Genomic DNA, 26,993 nt, shown 5'->3' with positions numbered 1-26,993 from the left:
GAAGCGCCCTGTGCTGAGATCCTAAGGGGAACCTGTAAAGGCCCAACCAGGTGGGAGCCATCAGCCGAGCGAGCGAGGCTGCCTCCTGGAAGCTGTTTCCGGGTTTCACAAAGAGAATCGCTAGCTCCTCCCATGGGCAGAATCAGAATGGATGAAGTTAGAGGTGGAGAAAGCTGGTGGACTTATTCTACTCCCAACCCGGTGGAAAGGAGCATGGCCAAGACTCCCCGCTCCCGCCTTCCCAGCGTGGCCGCACTGTAGTAATTGACTTACAATTTTTCCTAATATCTCTCTTTATGAAACCTGCCTTGAGGGATACATCCAGGCCTGCACACCGAGGGCTGTGCCTCATTTGTTCCTGTAGATTGTGCCTAATTAACGCTAACTTGTCTGTACATAAAAAGTACAATGGGCTGTCCTTTCCAATTTAATTCCGACAGTTTAATCGAATCTGTATTCTTTCAAAAATAATTAGATCATTTACACTTCATTAACATGTAATGCAATGTTGAGACATTCATCATAATGATTTCTTATTTTTCTTGAGCAATATTATCTCCTCTAATGAAACTGCTAGCACCATGCATGCCTTAATTAGCTGGATCATATCACTGACAATTTCTGCATAAAGCCACATTTTTACAGATGAAATTGAATTATCTCAGTAGGTATATTTTCAGCAGAATCTGTTCTTTTCTTGTTGAAAATCACCTTCCGGCTGCCCAGCCCTGGTGCCACGGGCACGACCACAGTTGCCTCACGTGGCCATGTTAGAGGGGAAGGTCCTGTCCCACGCCGGGCCATGGGGAGCAGAGCCTTGCAGGCCGCTCGTGCACTGTAGCCAGGAGGACATAGCTGCCAGGCAGCAGGCCTCATCGCTGTAGCTTACAGAGTGCAGAAGTAAACCCACTGAGGACAGACCTGGGACACCCTCGAACCAAAAGGTGAAACTGCAGTACCACCTTGATCACACAGGCAGATGGAAGCTGCATAGTCACCTGGTCAGGCAGGCAGGAGATGGAGGCTGCATGGTCACCTGGTCAGGCAGGCAGGAGATGGAAGCTGCATGGTCACCTGGGTCAGGTTGGCAGGAGTAAGACCACCATCAGGGCGTGGCCTCCTTCACCACATGCTGTTATTAGGCCATGTTCAACAGAACCTTCAGGCACAGGGAAGGGTCCCACCTGATGCGAGCTGGGCTCTTACCTGGGAGTCATCCAGTAGAACAGGTGAGAGGGTGTGAGGGGGATGAGAAGGGGCCCACAGGCATTTGGAAAATAAATCCATTTGCTTGGGAGGAGGCAGCCAGCTCAGAAACCGAGGGAAGGGAGGAAGAGTGAGGAGGCCATCCCTACAAGGAAGGAGCAGCTGCTGGTGACGTGGGGGCATCTGTGCTACGCCCCAACTTGGATGCTTTCCCACAAGGCCTTGTCCAAACCCAGAGCTCTAACTACTTGGCGCTAACGACCCCCAAACACACTTCCTGCGACCCCTACACAGCTTGTGAGCATGTCCATGTGTACACTGAACAGGTGGGGACATACTGTTCCTCTGGGTGTGGCGCCCGGGCAAGGCCCTGAGACCTGAGTGTTCCTGTCACAGAGCAGGAAACCTGCGGGCAAGAGCTGCCCCTTTCACAGGGCAAGGGGAACCAGCCACCACATCACTGGGAAAAACCCGACCTTCAACCTGAGATCATCTCCGTCTGCGCCATTTGCATCGCTCGGAAATGCTGAGAAAGAGGAAATGAGGACGTGTTCGTGCAGACCTGGTGTGCAGACCTGTGGCGTCCGCGCGAGACCTGGCTCTTGCCCTAAGACAGGACTCTCTGCTTCCCGCTTTCTACCTGCAGGAGGTCTAATAGCACTCAGCTAGGAAACCAACTTGAAATGGAATAAAACAAAACCCCTGAGCACATGATTACACAAAATACGTCTTCTGTGTCTGAGAAACGCATCGTCCCTGCAGACCGGGCGCGGGGTACGCCCGAACCGTGGGTCCTGTAACTCACTCTGGAGCTCCCAGCCAGGATGATAGGACAGTTGGACACAGGGCTGGATGTCACACTGATGTCCTTTGTCAATATCCACGCGTTTCTTAAGCACACGTGGCTCACTCTATCTTTTGCCCATCATGACATAAACAAAAACCTTACATAGATTTTTACTCGGGCCAAGGAGACAAAGGACGCTGTGGAGTGTGATAACTTCAGTGTTATTTAGGCGCCTTCTGTTTACCTTCCCTGCCTTAGAAACGCATGAGGAGCCAGCTGGGCGGCTGCCGGACGGTGAGCAGAGGTGGACGAATATCACCCTGAGATCCTGAGCTTTTCAGAGCAGCACAACATAATTGTCCTGCAAAACATTTGGAGAATCCAGGCTACTAATTAACCGCCAGTGCATCAATTAGCTGTAATAGCGGCAATAATACACAGACAATGGACGGAGTTATGTGCTGCTGGGCCTCCCTCTCCGTTTGGTGAGGTTTCCTTTCTTTAAACCTTGCTTTGAAGATTTAAGTTAATAATTTATCCCTAATGAATTTGGTCTTTTTGTTTCTGCAATATGCAGGGCATTGAAATGACTGAAAGAAATGATGTTATTAACATGATTTTTCGCCTTAAAGAAAACTTTCACCAGTAAGAACAATCTTTTCAGAGGAATGTTTCTATGCTCAGGTCCCAGAGGTGAGTTTAGGTGGTTTGGCGACGACCTCGGAAATACAGGGTCCTGGCCTAGAAGATGAAAAATTTCACTAGGACTGAGTCCCAGATCCCAGGTGCCTGTCATAGCGCCTGGTACTCATCACTTGCACGTAGCAAGTGAGATGAAATTATACCAAGCTTATTTTTCTTTGGTTGGTGATTTGACAACATTTCATGAAAATTTAGTTCATCTTCTATAAGGTACACATGCAAAGGCAACACACGCATTACCTATGAATTAAAAGTAATTCACGAGAAAGCAAAATTGTTTACAAGCCTAACTTCTCTTTTTTGATAGCAGAAAATAGCACACAGAAGTAAATCTATTTGCCAAAACAAATTCCAACTAGTAAAAACCTTCCAAGATGCATCTCCAGCTGTCCACGCCCCAGACAGATGTTCCCATAAAGCCCGCACTCTGAGCCCCCCTCCCCCGTGGCCGCCTTCTCTTCCGTGGAACTAAGCACTGCTTTCCTCTGGCCCCTTCGAGTCCCCCAGGGTCTGCAGACCGATTCTGACTTGCGCCCTCGGTTCTCCCTTTGTTGGGTCCCAAGTTAAGGCAACACCTTCTGGCGTCAAATGCAGCCCACAAGCTCGAACCCTCAACACACACAGAAGCCAGCTGATGCACCAGAGTGACCTGATGGTCACTTAGCAGCTGGACAAGAGTCCAGAACATTGACCTGGTGGCCTTAAGGTACTTCTATTACCAAATTATTTCCGTTGAGAAGCATTGATGAAAACAGGTAAAACTGAGGTGTTAACAGGGTTCGGTATTTTCGAAGCTTCATGAAAAGAAAGCCAGCATGGCCCTTCTGCTCCAGGCTCCCCCAAACTGTGGGCCTCACAAAACCATTCCAGCTCCAAGTTCTGGTTGGATAAGTAGACCTACGCAAACAATAAACAAATCCCAGGTGGGGAAATTCTTCTGTTCATTTATTATTTCTTAACATCTTATTTGGAAATCATCATAGATTCTCAGAAAAAGGACAGAAACTGTATAGAAAGTTCCCCCTTACTGGCCACCCAGCCTTCCCCAATGCTGCATCATTTTATCCCAGCTTTATTGCTATGATTGACATCGAATGAAAAGTGCTGCTAATGTAAAGATTCTTGTAATCTTCTGGTTTCTTATTGTACGTGTTCCTTTCATTAGTGATTCAGTAGACCGTTTTTTAAGCCCCTTCCTTGACTAATTCTCAGTTCTAACTCTGAGGTTGCAGAGAAGGAAATACAGCAATGAATGAGGCCCGAGCCCGCCATGGAGTAGCTTGGAGTCCAGGTGAAGTGGTGGCACAGGGGTCATCCCTGGAAGCGGGGAGTTCTGGGCACCGCACAGCAGGTGGCACCGGCCGTGGAGAGAAGGTGCTCCTGACACGGGACGGCGAGGCCCACACTGCATCCCAGGGCAGTGGGACCAGCGAACATGGCGGCTGGATTCTGTGATGACGGGAAGGACATCTCAGGAGGTAACAGGGTAGCGAGGAGCGTGGAACCTGGTCAGGTGACCTCACGGAGCACAGAGCTCATGCCCTGGGACGGAAGGAGAACACAAGCCAACCTCTTGGTCGCTCTCTCACTTCAGGGTCCGGAGAATGCCTGTTCTTCCCAGCCAAGACGGAACCTCGGAAGTTTCTGATCAGGAGTAATGAGAACAGAGCAAGATGGACGTCAAGGATGGTTTAGGACTCTTGTGCCAGACTCGATCCCCAGGGTCAGCACCAACATTGGGGAAGCGGTGGGGCCAGGGAGACGTCCCAGCAGTGAGGACTGAGGGTGGGGGGCTGGGGACCAGTAGTGGAAATGGGAGTCCACGGAGGGCTGAGCCTCAGGTGAAGCGATTTTACAGGCCATCACGGATGGGCCTCCCCAGTCTTGGCTGAATATCCCTAAAGAGTCCTAAACATTTGATGGATCTGGCCACTCAACAGACAGGACTTACCTGCCTCTTTCAGGAACATGCTCCACAAACACTGGTTTCTTTCTACACAAAAGCTCGGCTCCCGTGCCGTGACCGAGGTGCCAGGGTTCCTGGGGAACATGAGTGCCCGCTCTCCATCATGAGGAGGTAGCGTGACCTCCATGGGAGAACAGAGCACCTGGCTGAAGTCACAATACAAGGAAAATAACAGTGGTTTATGGGGTCATGCAGGTTGCAACATTTACTATATTTGCCTTTGTGATTTTATGTATTTTTTCCCTACTTTCAAAATACAGTGGGGCCTTGACTTACGAGTTTAATTCATTCTGTGACGGAGCTCGTAACTCAAATTACTCGTATGTCAAATCATAAAGTGAACGAGTGAGACACGTGATGCTGGGCTGATGTAGCGTTCACTGTGACGTTCGCTGCGCCAACTAGCGGTGGGGTATCTGAAGCTGGCTCGTAACCCGAATTTTAGCTCGCAACTCAAAGCAAAAAATTGGCCGAGAGACAGCTCGTATCTAGAAAAACTCGTTAGTTGGGACACTCGTAAGTCAAGGCCCCACTGTACTGTAGATTGCACGTGTTTCAGCAACTAAAACAGAAAGGGCATGGGCCTTGGAGAAGAAGGACCATCTCCCAGGCATGATGTGCAGGGACGTGGTCAGATCAGCCCTGCATACATGTGGCCGTTTGCCTGGGCGCCTCACTGTTTCTCAAGGATGGAGGAAACTGGCCTCATCCAGAGGGCTTTCTGGCCGTGGACAGACAAAGTGGTGAGAGAGAAACACACAGCCTGGAAATCAGGAGCCTGGGGCCTGTGAGCATGGCCCAAGCTGTCCTCAGACATCTCCCCAGCAATGGGGAGGCCTGGGCCCACAGGGCACCCACCACCCACCTTTGTTCAAACTGAGGCCCCGAGCAATCGAGGACCTGCCTTTCCCTTGTTTTATTCACCCTCGTGGTCAATACTCAGTGCACATAGCTCGGGGCGTGTCCTCAGCTCAGCGCTCTGAGTGGGCAGGTGGCCCTCAGAATGGCTGGAGGGAACAGATGGGGCTGGGACCAGGGGGCAGCCCCTGTCACCTGCTGTTATGGGCTGCACCAACGTTGTTTTCTCTGCAGGCTGCAGTGAGAGAAGGTGGACAGCAGCGATGGAATCACCTTGAACTAAGAAATAGCAGCACTTGCTTCTGAAAGACAAGAGGAGATGGGGCAGCCCCATCGTGAGCCGCGAGAAGCAGACGTCCACTGAGCGGGAGCTGACCCACAGGTGTCACTGATCTTACCCCAGGAGTGACAAGGATGCCTTCACAATGGAGAGGCAGTGAGGTCAGCCTGTGGGTGGAGGTCAGGAGGTGACACAGCCTTTCTTCCAGCACCCTCAGCACCTGTGACCTAGGGACCTGTGACCTATGACCATTATAATAACTTGTGACCTGTGGCCCTAACTGCCCCCACGTCCTCTGCAGTGACCGGTGTCTCCATGCATTCAGCCCTGCCCTTCTCCCGAAGCCCTACTCAGTGTGAGGACTGCACACAGGGCTAACTGCTCAGCAGGTCGTGTGGGACGGGGTCCCTTTGACCCTCCCAAGGCGTGTGCTTGCAGTGAAGAACAGGGACCACCCTTTGCCTCTGTCTCGGTGGCTGTGGTCCCAGCCCCCCTTCCCTGCCCCGAGGGCTGGCCTGCTCAGGGGTTTCTACTCAAACCCGGTGGTGGGGCAGCCTCACTGAGTTAGAGCAGGGGTTCTCAACCTTCTGGCCCTTTAAATACAGTTACTCATGTTGTGACCCAACCATAAAATTATTTTTGTTGCTACTTCATAACTGTAATGTTGCTACTATTAAGAATCGTAATGTAAATATCTGATATGCAGGATGGTCTTAGGCGACTCCTGTGAAAGGGTCATTCGACCCCCAAGGGGTCGCAACCCACAGGTTGAGAACCGCTGAGTTAGAGGCTGATTCAAGGTAACAGTGCTGCTCTCCTGTCCTTGCCTGATCTATCGGAAGCCTCCTGAGGCCCCGCTGGCTGCAGCTCCTGGAGGTCAGCCCACTGGATGCAGGGGCAGGTGCCTGACATCGTCCTATTGTGGGGTCCCCATGACCCCAAGGCCATCGGCTTTTAATTCAGGGCATCCCTCTCCCCATCTGGAAAGAGCAGCTGTTCCCAGGTGGCTGACATGGGAGACGGAAAGCCTGGCAGGTGCGCCCAACACTCCTAAAAAGCAAATAACACCTGTGCAGGTAGACGAGCAAAAGGCCTCGGTGGTGAGGAGAGGCAGGTGGGCAGAGCGGCCCGGAGAACCCAGCGGCTGTGTGCTCTGGCTTCTCCGGAGCTAAGGCAGGTGGATCCCTCATTCGGACGAAGCAGGTAGCCTCTCCTTCTGGAAGGGGTTACGTGTGAGCAGACACATGGCTGACTTCCTGCAGCATCGAGTCCGCCAGCCTGTCCCTTGGCGAGGACCCTGGGGAGGAGCCGGGGCTTCCGACGGCCCCTGGGCCCAGGCAGCTCCAGGCCTGTTTCCACACTCTGTTGAACCCAGAGCATTGATTCTGGGTTTGATGTGAAAAGAAATTAAAGCTCTGGTCTCATTAGATAAACCGGCCGTGGTTAAAGACCACAGGGAGACGCGCGCCCCTTTGTGTGACGCTGAATGGCCACAGCAGGCAGCTCCTTGCACACAATTGATTTCAAGCAGAGTTTTGTCTGAAAGATGCTTCTAGATTATGGCGAGAAAGCATTCTGCAACCCCCCCGCCCATGGCGTTCTGTGGAGCAGACAGACCCCTCCTCCCCTGACCAGTAACGCTTAACTCCACACCTTGCAGCCCTGGGCGCCCGTGGCCCGCTTCTGACGGGGCCAGCCGAGCCTGCCGATTTGCTCAGGCACCTCGTGTGTCGGTGAGAGTGAGGTTGGCATGTAGGTGGCGGCTGTGGGTTTGCTACCTGAGCCTGAAGCGTTTGCTGCAGGTGGTGATGAAATAATAACTTCGGCTGGGATCCTGCGCTTCTCACACATCCTCTGGCCCACGATGTGGAGCAGGCCCGTGCTCTCCCACTGAAGTGCTTCCTGCCAGAGAAAATGCAAAAGCCTGGCAGGTGCACCCAACACGCCTAAAAAGCAAATTACACCTGCACAGGTGGACGAGCAGAAGGCCTCAGTCGTGAGGAGAGGCAGGTGGGCAGAGCGGCCCAGGGAACCCCGTCGCTGTGTGTTCTGGCTTTTCCGGAGCTAAGGCAGGTGGATCCCTCATTCCTACGAAGCAGGTAGCCTTTCATTCTGGGAGAGGTTGTGTGTAAGCAGACATGGGATCCCTCCCACGTGGGCGCATTTGCACATCAGGTCCATCGGAGGGCAAGCATCCGTCCAGCACAGAGCCCTTCCTCCTCAATCTCCAACCCCAGGGCAGGGACAGGAAAGGGGGAGACTGGAGCCTAGGTCCTGGGGACACAGATCCATTCCCTTTTGTGACTTCCGCGGCTCTGGACTCTCCTCCGTGGCACTCTAACCTTTTACAGCAAATGGCACTGAATATGTGGTGTGTCGTCCACTTGTCAATCTGCATCGTGTGACAAACCCAGATTCTGGCACTCCCTGACCCCATCCCAAGTGTCCAGGGAGCAGCAAGAGCTTCCTGTTGCCCGCAGCCTTCAGGCCACTCCTTTCTCGGCAGGACGATCTGGGGCAATCCATCTCTCAGCGGAAATCACTGGGACCCCAACAGATCTTTTAAGAACCAGAACATCTGGTCAGTCACCTTGCCCCATACAATAAACGTGCTTTGTTAATAAGCCCACGGGCGAGCTGACGGGAGGCAGAGGTGGTTTTAATGATGGCAGAACGGTGCTGGGCTAATGTGTCACCCAGGGAAGGAGGTGCAAGGCCGTGGGCGACCACTGTGCTAATCAGTCCCTGTAAATGGCAGATTGCGTGGAGAGATGTTAACTGTCACTTTAGGAAAGTCAGACAGCCCGGGGCTGTGCTCATGGGTTTGTTTGTAACGGGCGGGTTTCCTGTGGTTCTTGTGTAGAGAACCAATCCAGTGTCTATCAGGTGGACACCATCATGATTGCTACTTACCTATTGGGAACTGGCTTTTAAACAAGTATGATTTTATTGGAAAAGGGGGTTAGGGGAGGGAGAATGCTTTCCATGTTTCAAGAACTCAGCAGATTGGCCACTTATGGGAGATGCAGAGGTGGGGGCTGGGGCACCTCTGGGCGAGTGTTTGGCTTTCCTCTGCCTTCCCAACAGGATACCTGGCTGGGTGTGGCCGAGTCCTTCAAAGAGTGGCTGTCACTCCAAATGGGTGCATTTCCATGAAAGCACAGACCCATTAGCTAGCGGACACATGCCAGCCCTTCTGCCAAGCTGTTCTGCATCCAGCTCACTGCAGCTCACACACACATTTGCATGCATGCTTACATGGACACACACACACACGGCACAAACACATGGACACATGGACATATAAACATGTGCACACATATACACACACATACATGCACACACAGAGACACACATGCATGGCTGTCTTTCTACACTAAGAATTCTGGTCCAGAGATAAATCCATTTAGTGAAAAATAAAAAGGGGAACCCACAGGCAGGCCCCACTTTACCACTGCAAGTAGAACCAAGTACTCAGACCAAGGGGCACGCACGTGTGGTCACTATGGCCTTCTCCTCCGGACCTCCCCTCAGGTGCCTGTCCCCTCACAGACGACCTCGCATTCTCGTGTGTGTCTCAGCATCTCAGCCGTGTTTTCTAACAGACTGTCTAGACCAGTGGTCGGCAAACTCATTAGTCAACAGAGCCAAATATCAACAGTACAACAATTGAAATTTCTTTTGAGAGCCAAATTTTTTAAACTTAAACTATATAGGTATGTACGTTGTTATTAACTTAATTAGGGTACTCCTAAGGCTTAGGAAGAATCACACTCAAGGAGCCAAAGAACCGCGCGTGGCTCGCGAGCCACCGTTTGCCGACTATGGGCCTTAGGTAACCCCTGGCCCAGTTTCTGAGTCACCTAGCAAGGATTTTCCTGCCACGTGTATTCAGCTCTTCCTCAGCTACCTGTAAATTGAATGGTCTCACTTATGAAATCTAATGCCCCATGCCTCCATTTCTCCTTTGTCCAAAATTTCTTATATACCTAATGTTGCCTCACTGGCTTTGGACTTTTTATGGCACACATGAGAATCACCTGGGAATCTTTTTAAAATCCTGATTTCTGGGCCTCATTCTCCAGAAATTCTGTTTCTTTGTTACTAATGTTGTGGCCCCACCCCATAACAAAGAAACATAATTTCCGGAGGATGAGGTCCAGAAATCAGATTTTAAAAAGATTCCCAGGTGATTCTAACGTGCAGCCAAGGTTGAGAACCACTGGTCTTGGAGCATTCGGTCGACGTCACCCTCACCACTGCGTTTTAGATTTCTTCAGCATGCACATCCTGGTGTTATTGAGTATGAAAGCCAGGACGCCATTTGGCAATTTCATCACTGCAGGTGTAATAAGAAAAGTCTCCAGTGATTGGGTGTCATTTGGTTAAGTCTCCATCAATCTCCTTTCCCTTTGAAAGCAGCCAGATCCACAGTAAGTAACTACAGCCCAGAATTAGTGATCACGTTTTTTTTTCCTTAGAGTTAATTGAAACTGATGTGTTTTGAAATCATAGTGGGGGTTTCTCAAGAAAACTGCTACGTGCTATTCAATCAACCAGCAAAACACAGGCCCGTGTCCGCCAGGCTCACGCCCCAGGGTCTGTCACTGTTGGCACCGGTGGGCCGCAGCACCACGGCCTCTCCCAGTAGATAAATATTTAAATTATATGTATGTCAGGGTACAGAGCAACCTGAAAGAAACCTGTTCTTTTTCCTTCTGTCGTCCGGCTGTGAATTTTGAATAAAACTCTAAGCTGTGCAGACGCCCTTTTGTAAATCACAGAGCTAACTGACCTGTGGGATACGGCTTCCCAAGACTAATTCTCCCGGCCTAGTGGGGGCATTTCCAATTAACAGCAACGTGGTTTGGGATCACAGCTTCGAAAAGATTCAGCTAAGAAGTAAATACCGGGCTCCTCGGTGGCAATAATTCATAAGCCACAGGAAGGAACGTGCACACTTGTGTTGGACTGGTCAGAGCCCGTTCTGTTTTATGGAGTTCCACGCCCGCTATACTCCATAAATTCTTCACAATGATCATAAAACTCCTTTTTATTTTACTCTCATTCCTCCACCCCTTCCGTAGCTTCCAGAGTTTATTCGTGACACATAAAGCGTATTGTGGGAGACACCCACGAGGCATGGCCTGCAGACATCGGTGCTGGAACCGGAATTGAGTGGAACCAGTTGCTGATGCGAAGATACCTGCGTCTGTCAATCACCACAATTGCCAGGTCACACTCCCAGCACCGCACAGGTAAGCAGATTACCTGGTGAGCTTTGCCACCTTAACGGGAGGTGGAGGTCTTGCCAGAGCTGAGCACCCTGGCAGTTTGGGGGACAGGAGATCTGGTTCTTAGAGTCATGTGAGTGTGAAACAGTGAGTCCTGAAGGGGATGCCACAGTTTGGTGTGATTCAGGGGAGGGAGAAGCAGAGGGCTCAGCCCCCACCCGACTCTGTCCCTGGGTCCTCTGGGAGAGGAGAAGGCTTAGTGCCAGAGACTGTGATGGTGGCTAGCCATGGGCAGAGCTGCAAGGGGCAAGGGAAAACCTGGACAGCCACAGTGGGCGGTGCCACCTTGGCACTGCTCTGTGCCTGGACACCCACCATGACTCAGGAAGATGCGGCCATTGGAATGCCTGGCTCCCCCAGGGCAACGTGACCCTCTGTGTGGCTGGGACTCGGGCCACGGGCTCTTCCATCGGATCCCTGTAGTGTCCTCGATCCAGACCTGGCTCACTGTCTTTCAGCACCAGCTTGATCAGCTGTCTCATGGTCAGCCAAGGCTCAAAGACACACGAGAGGCCAGAACACCTTCTGCGAGACACCATCTGCCTGGAGGAGGCCGTGCGACATGTCCTCCATTGGAAGCAGTGGCGGTGGGAAAGAAGCCAAGAGGAGATGGCTGGAAGGAATAGTTGCTTCGGAAAGCACACCTGTGAGGGAAATTTAATGATGTAAAAATGTTCACAATATGGTGCCATCTAGAAAAGCAAACTCGGGGCTCTGTTCTGTGCTTTACAAAGAGTTTTACACCTGATGTATTACTGCAGCTTTAGGTGTGGACATGTGTGTAGATACAGACACGGGCAGGTAGGAACACAGATACAGGGGCAGGGACAGGTGTAGGTATAGGTACAGATATAGTATAGCTCCGGATGCAGATATAGTAAAGACACGGATATGATACAGGTATAGCTATAGACACAGACATAGATATAGAGAGACATGGGCATAGATACATTCACATGGAAATGAACATGGATATATGGATACAGAACAGATATGTGCAAGCAGATAGCCTGAAACTGTAACAGTTATTGTCTCAGGATAAAGTAATTATGGGAGATTCTTTATCTCTTTTCTGTGTCTCTTTAATTTCCAACTTTTCTAAAATGTGCTGTTGTATTTTAAATTCAGGAAAAAAATGTTTATTTTAATGAAGAAAATGATTGAGCTGCTGGATTTGTTATCAGGGCTGAGAGCCCTTCCCTCTGGTCCCGCCCCTTCAGAGAGCAAAGTGTCCATCACAGGTGCCGCCTCTAAATGCTTCAACAATAGCACTTCCCAGTGAAATGTTGGTGTCACAAAAGACAATGTTTTAAAGACTTCAGAAATGGGAGGACGGGACTGGATGCCCTTTGCGGAGTCTCCCCATCCCGCACCCTGAGCTGTGGTGAGACGCAGACGGAGCCCCCACCATCTGCATTCAGCTCCATCGCGCTTGGTAAAATGTTGTCTGAAATAGAAGTATTTTTGTCTCCCCTAGAACAACTAGAAATGAACCAGAACAACTCAAAGCTGAGCCCTTTTCTGGACGATCTCAATTAGAAACGATTCTTTCCTGTGGACAGAGTATGAGACAGTGTAGAATTTTAATGATAGCCATCATTGTGGACGAGGCCCACATTTTGTTCAGAGGCAAACATGTATTTTAACATTAAAGAAAAAACTTTCAAAGACAAAACGTGGGCTGCATTCTTTAGGAAATTCGAAAGCCAGAGGGACTCCCCTCATGTTGGAGACAAAGGTATGCACGTGGCCACAGGCCTCCCAGCCACACCAATATTTGAGGTTGTTTTGACTCAGACAGATAAACCTACATGGCTACTTCCTGGCTTCCTGGGCCCATTAAACCTTTATGACTCCCCACACCTGTGAGACCAGAGGACAGAAAGATGACCTGGGTTTACTAAATGAAGACTCGACGTCACAATGCCCATGTGTTCACCACTCCTGTGCCTGATGGAAACTCCATCCCTCCCCACAGATCCACTTTCATCATTAGCTGTGTGTTGTGTACATGTGCGTGGAGACATGTGTGTGCCGTGTATGTAGATGTGTGTGTGTGTGCTCCTGGGTCTACAGATGAAACCCTCGCCTCCTCGCATTCAGTGTTTCTCTCCCCAGCACCCGCAGGTTGCTCCGCAGCTCCCGCACTCACATCACTGTTTCCCTGATGCCCCACCTCAGGAAGGGCTCCGCCCTGATCTCTCATTCCCACCCCACATCCAAGCAGACCACGCTGTCCAGGCTCCTAACTGGCCCCCATGAGTCCACGCTGGCTCCTACAGATAGCATTGCCTCAATCTTTTCAGGGCAGATAGCTGATCGTGCCATCTTTGCCATGACCATGCACTGGCTCCCCAGTGCCCTACTGAGCACACCCAGCTCCTGGGTGGCATGAGGCTTGTGCTATCAGCTGCCCCTCAGTCCCCTGCTTCCTCAGCTCTGACCCCACTTCCGGCCCCAGGGCCTGAGCTGGCCACATATTGGCTGACACCCACACAGGCTTCTCTTCTGTCCTCTGTTCCTTTATCACACCCTGACACCCTCGGGGCACCTCTCTAAGTTCCTGGGTTTTCTGCCCACGTCCTCAGAGGCCCTGAGTCTCCTCCGAGCTGGCCTCCCCGAAAGAACAAGCATCAGGTTGGCCCTGGCGCTGGGCAGTGCTGCCCAGTCACTGCACTGAGCCCAGGCTGCCACCTGAACCGTCAACGTCACTAAACATGAGCAGAAAAGTCAAGGAGCATGAACCAAGCAAGACGGAGAAGACGGGGACAGGAGAGGATGTCAGACCACCCTTATTGGAGCAGCCACTGTTCGCATGCATGTTGGCACCACTTCGGTTGGAGGAGCGTATTCTCAGTGGACTCTGCGTGACTGTAGGAAGTGACTCCCAAGCATTCTAGAACGGCTGCTCTGAGTTGCTTCTAAGAAAAAAAAAAAATAGACAAGTATTCCAACCAGGAGCCATGACGTGGAAGGGACGTGAGACCCTGGATCACAGTCCGTCCCCAAACTGCCCCTCTAGTCACCTCAGAGGCTCCTCTTCTCAGCTCTGAGATGTAACTGGTGTTCTTGTTATTACAGGAAACACAATGTTCAAAGTCACAGCAGTTGTGTTCCCGTGGTGCACCCCCTCTGAGATGAAAGAGAACAATAGAAAATGCACTTGACTTTTTGGATTCCTAATGAGAAAAACTGAGGCTGTATCAGAGAAGCATGCGCAGGTCATAGAACAGTGCTGCGTAGGAATCATTTTCCAACCAAGACAATATTTAATTTGGAATTTGGTGATAAAATGCTAATTGTAATGTGCGATGAGTGTCGAGAGTAAGCCCACAACGTCGTTTAGTTTGCCCAAAGTAAAATTAATAGCAAAATGAAATACATAAGGTCTTGGAAAAGAAGCCAGCCTGAAAAATATGTTTTGTTTCTCAGTTCTATTTCCCTCCTAGGAAATCAAATAGTTCATAAAAACTCTCACCACGAGAGAGAAAATTCTTACTCCGCTCTCCAAAAGAGACTTGATGTGTTTTTTCTCCTCCTGTGCAGTGTACTGAGGACATGGTACTGCTTGCTGACGGCGCCCATCGTGGGCATCAGACACGAGTGACTTGGCTCCTCTGATGACTCCCCTGCAGCCAGCGGCCCGGTGACAAGGAGGCCTGACTTCCCAGCGACTGTAGGCAGCAGTTCTGCCCAAATTCTGTTTCATGTGCCAGCCTTTCGCCTACAGTGATGACTTCCCCTGCATCATCCATCAGCGGATGGCTAAGCGTGCCATAGCAAGTGTTTATCCCACCTGCACCCCACTTCCAGAGTCAATGCAAATATGTTTTCATTTTTCAGTGGCTTAACCCATTCAGGGCTTATTTCTCACTCACTTCATCCAATACGGCTATTTCCATTGGCTGCCCCCCACCTCCACGGGGAGCCGGCTCCTTTCGCCTTCTGGCTCACCCCTCCTCCAGGGCAAGCTTGTCTGCACTCAGCCAAGGGTGGGTGAGGTGGGTGAGGACACCATCCTTTAACTACTGGCCCAGAAGGGACATACATAATTCCCACTCCCATCCACCCATCTGCAGGGCGACTGCAGAAAGTGTCCCCGTGCGGACAAGTGCCTTCCGGCCACAGCTGGATCCCATGACAAAGACAGCCAAACCCTAGAAGCCACCTCTGCAAGTGCAGCGAGAAAGATTCAGAGGGGTCGCCACACATGATTCTCAAATGTGTTCTGTGTACTGGAATACACAGAGGCAGTTACATCAGCATGCAGGCCCTCACCCCCAGGGCCAGAGGTTTGCATTCAACAGGTCTGGGCATGAGGCCCTGAGATCCTGCTTTTTAACAAATACTTCCAGGAGATTCTGCTGAATGTCCTTTGAAAATACAGCAATTGGTTATCTAACGCTATTCGTCAAAGGAGGATAAACAGCACTGATTGGCAGAGAGGAGGGCTCACTTCAGTGTGAAGTGCATCTGTGTCTAGTGGGTCCAGCACAGTCATGGGTGTCCCATGCTCTGGGCTGTGTGACCCTGGGAAAGAGAGAGTCATTCCTAGTCAATTCGTTGGCAATGTTGGAGAACGTCTTCTCACATTTTGACTGCAAAACCAAAACGGCATGCATAGTAAACTTGGTAATCACACTTCCTGCTCAAAGTTTGCTCATTTTCTCAGTAAATACATTTTCGTAAAAACAGCTCCTGCTCAGTCTGGCTCATTTTGCCTGCATTTTTCAAAGTCCATCCAATCTTTCAACAGGTACATAATGGACACCTACCAAGCATCCAAGCCTGCACTGACCACAGGGGCTAGGCAAGGGAAGACCAAAGTTACCCTCGAAAGCCCATCTGCCAGGCAAGATGGCATATAAAGATGAATGGCAATATGTCACGAGAGAAGCATTAAAAGAGTTTGGGGAGACCAAAAGGAAAAGGTCCGCAAAGTGGCCTGGGTATCTCTGTCCCCATAGAAAGAGCTCCTTTGCTTAATGATGATCAGCGCGCAGGAGTGGTTGAGGCATCAGGCAACATGCTGAGCAAGTACAGTGTCCACCAGCAACAAAAACTGCCAATGGAGAGAAATTGATTTTTATTTATTCACTAGAGGCCCGGTGCATGAAATTCATGCACAAGGTGGGGGAGGCTGGTCCTTCAGCCCAGCCTGCACCCTCTCCAATCCGGGACCCCTCAGGGGATGTCCAACTGCCGGTTTAGGCTTACTCAGTCATATCAGACCTAAGCCATCAGTCAAACATCCCTCTCACAATCCAGGACTGCTGGCTCCTAACTGCTCACTTGCCTGCCTGCCTGCCTGATTGCGGCTAACTGCCTCTACCTACCTGCCTGATAGCTCCTAACCCCTCTGCCTGCCTGCCTGATTGTCCCTAACCATCTCTGCCTGCCAGCCTGATCATCCCTAACTGCTCTCCCCTGCCGGCCTGATCACCCCTAACCACCTCTGCCTTGGCCCCAGCCACCATGGCTTTGTCTGGAAGGACATCGGGTCTATCTGGTCTAATTAGCATATCATCCTTTTATTAGTATAGATTATTTTTAGACAGCACAAGGTCATAACAGCAATGTGGCACCTAAAACTAAATAGGAATTGGTTCCGGCACTCACATCAGCAGCTTGCTAATCTTTGGACAACTTAGGACCTTGGATGCTCACCGCAGGTACCTGGCGCCTCAGTGGGCTGGGCCGTTAAACAGAGATGCAGCCAGCACCTGTCTCATGTGATGATGTTGGTGGAGCAGGAACCACGGTTCCTTAAGGAGCCCTTGGACTTGAAGACTTCCAGTCACAATCCCCAGCTTGCTCCCGCGGTGGAGCTGTCCGTGGTCCTGGGCTTTCTGGTAGCATCCCTTGAAGAGGCCACTTGCCATTTCAGCTCAGCTTTTCTTTGCATCAAATAGAGTCCCTCACTCCCCCAGTGCAGGGTGCAGACAACCATTGCAGGGAGGGGACGGTGCCTGGGGACTGGCCCTCGAGAAAGCTATTTTTGCTGTTCACCATCCAGGCAGCGGGAGATAGGAATATTTAATTATCCTGACAGCCAGGTTTTCAAAGACTTGCAGACGTCTGAGGCTGTCTGACCAGAGTGTCAGATGAGCTAAGTTACCAAGGGAAACAGGTATGTACGTGCAGGGGAAATTTTCTTGTTTTGTAAAAATGGACCTTGATCCCCGTGATTTCAGTCAAAAACTCATTATTACCAACTGTTTACAATACACTCAGAAGAAAAGTAAGTGGTCACTGATTCTTGAGTGGATATCTGGGGACGTTCAAAAAGTTAAGTTCCTGCTCCATCTGTCACAGGCTGGAATCCCCAGGAACCAGCCATGAAACACAAGGGATGCGGGAGGCAGGTCCTGGGAGCAGCCCAGGGAGAGGAGAGGGGAGGGGAGGCAGCTAGGGCCCCAGAAGTTCACCATGCTGTGGCTGCAACAGACGCCCAACCTACGAAGGCCCCAAAGTGAGGCTGGCCCTGCAGGACTGTCCCCACCGTGGTATCTGGCAGACACTTGTTACCTGTCGGCCTCCAGCCTCTTGCTCAAATAGAGGCTGACTCAGGGGCCCAAGCTTTGGGGGTTTGACGGCACATCCATTGCAGTCTCTAACTTCTTGCTAAGCTACACGGGTAGAACAACTTTCTCACCATGCTTAGCTGTCTCTGGGGGGAGTTTTCTATGATAAAAACAACCTTTCAATGCAGTTACCAAAGCCCCCACCTCCTGACCAGGGCCTGGTCACTCTCCATCTCCTCTGTCTGGGTTTCAAGTCCTTTGTTGTGTGGACTTCACAACAAAGAACTCTGATTGGTTAGATTTTTTTGCAATTGTTTTCAGTCAAATTAATGGAGAATGAAAGTACAAAACTTTATCTCCTTCTTTTAATGTGATATTTTATGTACAGAATTATGTTATAATAAAAAATACTCTGTGCTCTATAAAACTACTGATTTAAAGCTTAGAAGGAAATATCTTGGTTTCTTGGATCATACCAGCTGCTAAGGGGCAGTAAAACATTTATATGCAGAAGAACACCCATTCGAATCACCCAATCCTGCAAAAATATTCTTTAATATCCATGTGTTGTCTCTGTAAGAGACTGAGAAGTACAGACATACAGTGCCTGGAAAGATGTCTTTTCCAAGAGTTTTTACTTTCCCCATCATTTTTGAATTAGCCACTTCCATTGACAATGTTTTCGCTTTCTCTGCATTTTTACCACTGTCTCTGTTTAAATATATGAACTTATAATGACACTCTGAGTGATTGTTTCAAAGAATTTGGATTACTCTCTGTTTTTGAGTCACAAGATAGTATTCTAAGCAGACAATAATCTTAAAATAGTTCATCTACTGATGCTAGACCATTGAATTATTGAGAACCAAAGGTACAAAGAAGTGCATGAGAAAAATGCCATGAATTTAAATAAAAAATAAAATAGCACCCAACATAGAAATACTTCCTGAATAAGAGACTTAATTCCAACAGACATTTCAGCCAAGCGTCCTACCTGGACCGGTGCTGACACAGGCCAGGACCAGCCTAAAGGTTCGTAACTCCCAAGGAACTGAATATAATAAAATTACAGTGGGGAGGAGGGGAGGGAGAAAATTTCCTTAAGGAAAAATATCCACTAATAAATGTGGAATGAATTACAGAAAAGGTAAGTCACCGTTAACATCCCTCACCGACTGTCACGGGCTGGTTTTACCAGGAGTCGCTACAGCTGCTGAGCAACAGCTGGAGGAAACACAGTATTTGTACAATTTCAAGTGTCGTCCCCTCCCCAGGCATTAATCAGTAAAGAGGGAGCAATGGTGACTTTATTGTGGAGACCCAGCAGATGCCACCCTAACCTGTGATCAAGGTCCCATCACCAGGAGTGAGATGACAGGGAGACTCCATGTACCTTCAGATATGACGCCCTGAACATCACACCACATCACCCCTTCGGTTCTCTTGCCCAAAATGCATCACTTTGATATAATCAGGGGGCAGCATCAGGCAACACAAACTGAGGGACATTTTACAAAGTAATGTCAACGAGTGACTGTGAGCCATCAAGGGTGAGAGAGCAAGGAGCTGTGAGGAGACATGTGGCAGAGACCCTAGGTGGGACCCCGAAGCAGAAAGAGGGCATTGTGCCCATAGCCACCTCTCAGCTCTGCCCCAGGGATGCGCGAGGTTGACGGCAAGAGGACCCGGGTGGCGGGCACCCAGGAACTCTGAGCAATTTTGCAACTTACTGTAAGTCAAAAATTATTTCATTTTTTTTCTAAAAGCTAAACAACCTAGGAATTGAAATTCAAGTGGCTTTGGGGATGCGGTGGGCAGTCTGTGCTGCAGGGGAGACCGAGGAACGGGAAGGAGACTCAGGGAAACCTACAGAACCCAGGGTTAGTCAGAGCAGCTCGCCCAGCTTGGAATGAAATACGGGGCTGCTGCCTGCCCTGCGGTGACGCTCGCTGAGGGTCCCATGCAGGCAGCGGGCGGAAGCACCCTCTGTGAGGCAGCTGACCCGCTCAGGCGGTCCCCTCACACACCAGCTCAAGGAGGAAGGGGACACCATGCGGAGCAGGGGAGACGGAGCTGAGGGTGGACTGCACCTCCCAGGCTGGTGCCGAGGACTGAGGTCACCGCCATCGCAGGTATTGCCTTGGAGCAGACACACCGCAAACACTGCACAGACAAGAAGCTCGCGCCACCTCCCTCACCCCCTGCCCAGAAAGAGCTATCTGGCTGACTCGCGGTTTCTAACACTATCGATTACATCCCCCAAAGGTCATGAATTACATTCTTAAGATACTTGCTGAGCTTGACCTCTTGCAATGACCATCCTGCGCAGACTGGTCAGGTCAGCGGGATTTTTGCTCCTCGGCTGCAGTTCAAAAGCCCCTTGTCCCTTGTGGTCAACCCTACCCACTTCCTGGGAAAGGTAAAGACGTGTCCAGTGGTGGGGACACACTGGCTAAACCGGGTCTGGACGCAGCTGGGGAGCTCAGACGCGCTCCCTCTGGGACAAAGCTGGCTGCTCCCGGAAGGGGATCGGGTCTCCTGCATGGGGACCTCCTGCACAGAGGAAGCACAGGCATCTGAGACATGTCAGAGCAAACTCAATACCAAAGGCTTCCCATGTCCCCAAAAGACCCAGGGTTAGAGCAAGCTCGTTTTAAAAGCATGTTGCTATGGCCCTGGCTGGTGTTGCTAAGTGGTTAGAGTGTCGGCCTGCACACCAGAGGGTCACAGGCACGTACCTGGGTTGCAGGTTCGATCCCCAGCCCAGTTGGGGTTTATGTGGGAGGCAACCAATTGATGTTTTTCTCTCCTCGCCCCCGCCTTTCCCTCCCCCGACTATCTCTAAAAAAAAAAAAAATCATTGAAAAAACATATCCACGGGGGAGGTTAAAATCCTCAGGTGAGGATTAAAAAAAAAAAGTATGTTGCTGTGAATGAGGTCAGTTGCAGGCCGGTCACCCAGTGAAGGACAGATGACAACTGAGGGGTGAGGCTGAGTCACGCTCTGGGTGTCCGAGGGGCTTTGTGGTCTAGAGTTGTTTGAAACGAACAAACAGGGGGTAGGAGGGAACACGCAGCATCAGCATCGCTTCACACACGTGTGCACAGACACCCAGCCTCACAGGCAGACACCTGCCCCAGTAATGAATTAGTGAGTCCGTGTCCTTTATTGAAGAGGCTTATTATGTTTTTGTCTGTGATCACCTGAAGTTCGGTAAATGGTTCAATGTAATTCATTACTGATACAGTGTCCTTCATACCCAGCATCACCAAATGATTGGCAGCAAGAGCAGGACAGAGTTACAAAGAACTTTTGAGCTGGCCACACCCGTCCAGTGACAGGGGAGACGGAGGCCACAGGTGACCCACAGAGGCAGTGCCCTGTCCTACGTCCCCATTTCCATCTGGGTCCACCTGTCCTTAAACTGACCCAAATCACACACCTGCTGGAGCCCTGGGGGACCCGAGCCGGGGACTCAGCCAAAGATTGTGTCCCTCCACGTCCTGCCACTAAAAACACACACAGAAATGGAACCCGAAGCTGCAAAGGCCCCACTCGGCTCTGTGCAAACTTGGATTCTGTTGCTGTGCTGTTTATTCTGAGAGGCAGATCAGATTAATTTTACTGCAGTTGAAAATCATGCAAATATAGTTGAGAAAAAGGCATTTAATTCTTTATTGCTCCCACGCACGCCACCCCCAGCACCTCCAGTGCGAGCACTGCCGGCGTTTTAGTGTTATTCCGCCATACAGTACATCACGATGTTAATTTTCCACATTACTTTACTCCTTCTCCAGACCATATTTTACAACAGAGAAAACAAACTGCTTGTAATTACACTGCATGCCAGGACAAATTAAGTAAACACGCATTTTTAAGGCTTCGGGCTGTTAGGGTACAAAACAAAGGACTTCAGTGAAGGTCAATATTAGAGTTGTGCAATTGCCCAGGGACACGGAGACAAACCCTTGATTGAAAGTGCAAATGGTTCCGTTCCCCGCACAGAGCTGGATTCCTGAAAAGGACGCGCTGCCAGGGAAGCCGGGACATTTTCCCTGTGCTCTATTCATTTTCCTGGAGATTAATGCTAATGCCAATAATCAAAAATAATGACAAACTAACCAAAAAACCTATTGTGTCACTAGCAGGGACATAAGTCACCTAAAAGTAAGTCTGCTGCCTTCCACACCCTCCACTGAAACTGACATCTATCTATCTATATAATAAAAGCCCAGCGGCCATCACAGTGAACAACCAGAATGACTGGTCGTTATGATGCTCACTGACCACCAGGGGACAGACACTCAACACAGGAACTGCCCCCTGGTGGTCAGTGCGCTCCCACAGCTGGAGCAGCTCAGCTAGAAGCCTGGCCCATGGCTGGCAAGCACAGCAGCAGTGGCGGGAGTCTCTCCTGCCTCCATGGTAGCGCTAAGGAGTGGTGAACCAAGCAGTAAGGAGCAAGCAGGTGGGCAGTTAGGAGTGAGGAGTCCCAGATTGCGAGAGGGATGTCTGACTGCTGGTTTAGGCCCAATCGGGCCTAAGCCATCAGTTGTACATCCCCTAAGGGGTCCCAGATTGCAAGAGGGTGCAGGCCAGGCTGAGGGATTCCCACTCCCACCCACCTCGCACGAATTTTGTGCATTGGGCCTCTAGTACAAACATAACATGAGGCCCACAGGATCTGTAGACGTGAGTGGTCACATGCCTTCTCTCTGATTCCCTCATGCAAAATATTACGGACAGCCACACCACCTGTCCAGGATTGAGGAAGCAGAATCGAGACAGAGTCCATGGGAGGCTGGAATTTTTAATGAGCCAAGGTTATTAAAAGGAACATCGCTGAGATTTGTGAAGATCAGGAAAAGGCGTTTCTGCTTTGGCAGGCCGCCCGAGGACAGCCCCGCAAGGCAGCCCCACAGTGGCCTTGCAGAGAGGATGCAGGGAGCCGTGTGACTGTCGGTGCCGCAAACGCTGACAAGAGCCCATTGGGAAAGTTAGGTGTCTCAAGTGGCCACCTCGCTGACACACATACTGTGGTTTTCCCCCCACAAAACAAATATTTGGCCTCCTCTCCTCTCCAGGATGTTTCTGAATGTGATCAGATACAGTCAATTCTCATTATTCGGGGATTTTGTACTTGCAAAGTTCCCTGGAATTTGTCACCTTGAAATCAATACAGTGCGTGTGGTCACCCTCAGACTGCGCACTATGAGGCACCCAACAGGCTCCAGCTCTTGTTCTGTAAACACCTGTGCTTGTTAAGGTCTATTTAATGCCACTTTTATTTTTCATTTGTGTGTATTTTGCCACTGGCTTTGCTGTTTCAATGGCCCAAACTGAGTGCTGGGGTGCTGCCTGTGTCCCGGGCTCAAGGAGGCTGCGTGCGAGGTGCCTCCAGGGAAAACACCTGGGCAGGTGAGCTTGGTGCAGGCAGGAGTCAGAGCTGCTGGCCGCGAGTTCAGTGTTAACAAATCCACGATACGCATCAGATCGGGAATCTTTAAACAGAAACACACGTGCATCAAGGTTGATGAAATCATGAACATGTGAGCAGAGGCTCCCAGCACCTCACCTGTGTTTTCCCGGAGCCTGGGTTCAGTGTTTGTAACTCAGGGTTCATGGTGACCTCATAGAGCAGGACCTCCCTGAATAATGACATCCACTATAGTATGTGTTTCACATAGATGTGAAAAGCACATGCATTTGTGTGTAAACACACTTGTAACCTTTACTACATAGACAGGCTGTGGATAGAGTCTACTGTGGAGAATGCGGAAGCACAGTCCGCAGGGAAGGGGGACTCTATGTCCAGCCGGACCTCTGTCCTCCTTCCTAACAGGACGTAAGTAACAGGGAGATGGCACTGTCAGCTGTCCACGCTGTGCACACACACATGCACATGCAGGCACACGGGCGCACACAGAACCTGCATTTTCACTTCTAATTTCTCATGCTGTGTGCAATGAGATTTTAAGGAAGCTCAAAGGAATCCTTCCCCCTTGCCCACATTTGACTGTAGCCCTTACAGTCACTAAAACACCCAGGTGAGTGTTCCTCAGCTACCGCCCTCGCGCCAGGATTTTCAGGTGTTTGTAATCCTGTAATTGGCAATTGAATTTGTTTTTGCAAACCAGCATACGCTCCGCTCTCCGCGTCCCCAAGGTCACATGATGGATGGATGGCCTCTGCTTAATGTGACCACCCACTTGATCCTTTGGTTTCATGCGGCAGAAGTTAAGGTGTCTTATCTCCAGGGATGAGGACAAAGCTGACTGAGCAACGATGAAACGGTGCTGGTCAGCTTTGTAAACCATGCAAACAAGGCTGTCTCTCCTCAAGCAAGAACGGGAGGTTAGCCCCCTCTTTCCACAGAGCGCCATCGCCCCGCTACCGGTGGCAATGAAGACTTGAACTTGGAAAAAACCTGCTGCGTTTGGCTGTTTCTCAAGTCTGCAAACTCCCGTGGACGACTGTTCAGAGAACAGAGGGTGTCACCGTGCCAGGATGTGGGGCGGTTTATCTTACTTAGCTCCGAATATCTTCTGCCATTCCCGTGTTTTCCAGCATGAGAGTGTGGGCACGAGCAAATGGTCATTATGGAAAAACAAACTCCCTCCAACACCTCAGCAGGCCAGTAATCACAATAGAGATCACTGTCACGTCTGCGCCAACTTCCTTCGAGGGTCTGGCGCCGTTGTGCACACGGGAGCCTAAGATGCTGGTGGTGCCGCTTGGAGAGACGACCACACACCATTCTGAGCCAGACTCACTGCCAGTACACGGATGTCGCAAACCTGCCAGGGCCTGAGACTCTGCTCCCCTCCTGAAGGCTGTGGTGTGATTTTTAAGACTTTTCATATTCACCACTGCTCAGCCTGAAATTCTTTTTTAATAGAATTTAAATTCTATTTAGATTCTTCTGTGATAAAATTATTTTGTTAATAAGTAATTAACAAAGCCAGATAATACGCTGCTAAATTAACCCAACCCATCAGTTATACACATACCACACTCATGCACAGGCATGCATGTACACATCCACATACTAACATGCATGTACATGTATGTGTATGTGCACATGCAATCGCACACCCCACACGTGCATGCACATGCATATGTACTCGCACATGTACATTCATATATATACACCTACAACGACATGCATTTGTGCACACATGCACATTCACACATGTATTAATACATGCACACATGCATGCTCTCACAACACACAGGCACACACATGCATACTTGCACACACATGTGAATACATACAAAAGACATGTGTGCACATGCACACACATTTATCTGCCAGAGGTGAGTCCAGTATTCAAAATCCTGAGAGGTAGCACTTGTATAAAAAGATGTTTGTGCACAATCTTAGTGTTAAAGGGTGAGGGAAGAGATCCAGACAGCAGCACCGCAAGGCTACATTTACGCCTTTGCTCATTGTTATTCCTGCATGAAACCATCTCCAACACGTGGAGCCTCGGTCTCGAGGAGCTTTCCTTCCTGAGGACCTGCTCACGCCCACCCTCCATCGCTGAGCTGGTCCAAGGCGCCTTGTTCTGAGACAGGGCCCGTCTTTCCCATGACAGGTCCTCACTGCAGCCAGCCCTGCCCAAGGACCTCCAAAGACTAAGAATTCCATTTTTAAAAATCTAGTTAACATCTGAAAGAGCAGTAAATGTGCAAATTGCTGTCCTAAACCTTCCTTTATGGCTTTTTCTTTTCAGACAAGCTCCGGCCCGGCCCGGCCCCCAATGAGGTTACTCACTGGAGAGAAGACCCAGCGATTTATGTCCTTCAGATGTTTACCTTCAGTAAAGACACTTCAAAGAGCAGGCATGGGGCTCCCCCTGCCCAGCAAACACTTAAAGCCCCTCGCCGTGATGGATGGGGCCGCTCCCAGATTTAATAAATATCAGCAGCGGCCACTTCCCTTTCAGGGCAGCTGTTTCCGCAGTGAGCACGCGGCTCCTGGGTGGCCTGGCCGGCCCAGCGGGAGAGTTACGGGTTGCAGGGATGCCAGGTCCCTCCTCTTTCTCCCCAAATGCCCCTCTCCTGCGGAGGCTGCTGTTGTGCCTCCCGCCCAAGCATTCCACAATCTTGACTTAATCTTCCTGCAGACGACGATTCTCACAAAGATTGCTGTTCCTCTTCTCATATCGAGTTGCCCAAGTGGGTTTGATGAGCATCCTCATTAAGCATAGAACGTAAATAATCTCAATGTTACCTCACCAGACACATGAAGTTACTGAGAGAGGGGACCACATCACTAGCTCCCAGGAAACTCCAAGGGGCTGAGTCCCCAGGGAACAGTGGACACGTAAACGTTAACCAACATTGGTTCCGCTTCTCTCTGGCTGCTACCGAGGACTTGGGGAAAACGCATGCTCAGAGTGGGGCTCAGAAGGGGGATGATGGTTTTATTCAGGCCACAAACAGCATCATTTCTCAACGCCGGTTATAATAATAACAATAATAATAATGCTATGGTTCACATTGCACCAAGAACCTTTTAGGATGGTCACTAATCCTCCTAATCATTATATGTTATTTGTCATGTTTTAAAAGTAAAGAAACTGTGCCTGGCCAGCATGGCTCAGTGGTTGAGCGTCAACCTATGAACCAGGAGGTTGCCATTCAATTCCTGGTCAGGGCACATGCCCAGGTTGCAGGTTCAGTCTCTGGTGCGGGGCATGCAGGCAGCAGCTGATCAATGATTTTCTCTCATCATTGATGTTTCTCTCTCTCCCCCTGCCTTCCTCTCTGAAATCAATAAAAATATATTTTAAAATAAATTAATTAATAAATACACAAATTGTAGCTCAAAGAAGTTAAAAACCTTAGCCAGCATCACCCAGCAGGCTGATATGCCCACCAATCTATGAATATTTCCACCGGACACGGTGACTTGGCCGGGATCACTTGGAGAGGCAGCCCCTCCAGTCACCACAGGGCGAGGGGAGGTCATGTTCAATGCGAGCTCAGTCTAATGCACCAGACCCAAAACTTCTGTCTCACATGTGTCTTTTCCCCAACAATGCTTCGGAACAGCCAGGGGTGCACAGTGCCTCGGGAGAAAATCCACATGGATTTGAGTGGAGTCTGTGCTCTTCAACGTTGTATTCGTGTCCTGGCCTTAACATACACCTGCGTTAACATACACCTGATGGTGTGAGCTGCCTGGTGCTCCAGATGTTTCTGTTCTAACTGAAGAGCCAGGGTTTCAGGAAGGACATAAAGTCCATTCATCTAGAACAGTGGTTCTCCCAAGGTTGAGAACCACTGTTCTAGAAGGTTCCCCAAACCCAACAGCCAGGAGGGTCCAGGTCTGTGAGACCCTACCAGACTCAGCACTGAGGGGCAACA

General features: G+C 50.1%; 1 protein-coding gene across 1 annotated transcript in view; it reads left to right on the top strand.

Annotated features, from left to right (window-relative positions):
- Nucleotides 1-4,130: 4,130 nt before the first annotated feature.
- SALL3 (spalt-like transcription factor 3) overlaps nt 4,131-26,993 on the top strand; it is a 103,064-nt gene continuing 80,201 nt past the window's right edge. The window contains exons 1-2 of the mRNA XM_015562680.1: nt 4,131-4,173; nt 4,290-4,349. Coding sequence (XP_015418166.1) covers nt 4,131-4,173; nt 4,290-4,349 — 103 coding nt within the window. The remainder of the gene's footprint in view (nt 4,174-4,289; nt 4,350-26,993) is intronic.

The sequence above is a fragment of the Myotis davidii genome, unplaced genomic scaffold (assembly GCF_000327345.1).
Source record: "Myotis davidii unplaced genomic scaffold, ASM32734v1 scaffold96, whole genome shotgun sequence".
NCBI classification, from domain to species: domain Eukaryota; kingdom Metazoa; phylum Chordata; class Mammalia; order Chiroptera; family Vespertilionidae; genus Myotis; species Myotis davidii.
Note: the sequence above shows the minus strand (reverse complement) of the source record. Positions and strands in the feature narration are given on the sequence as shown.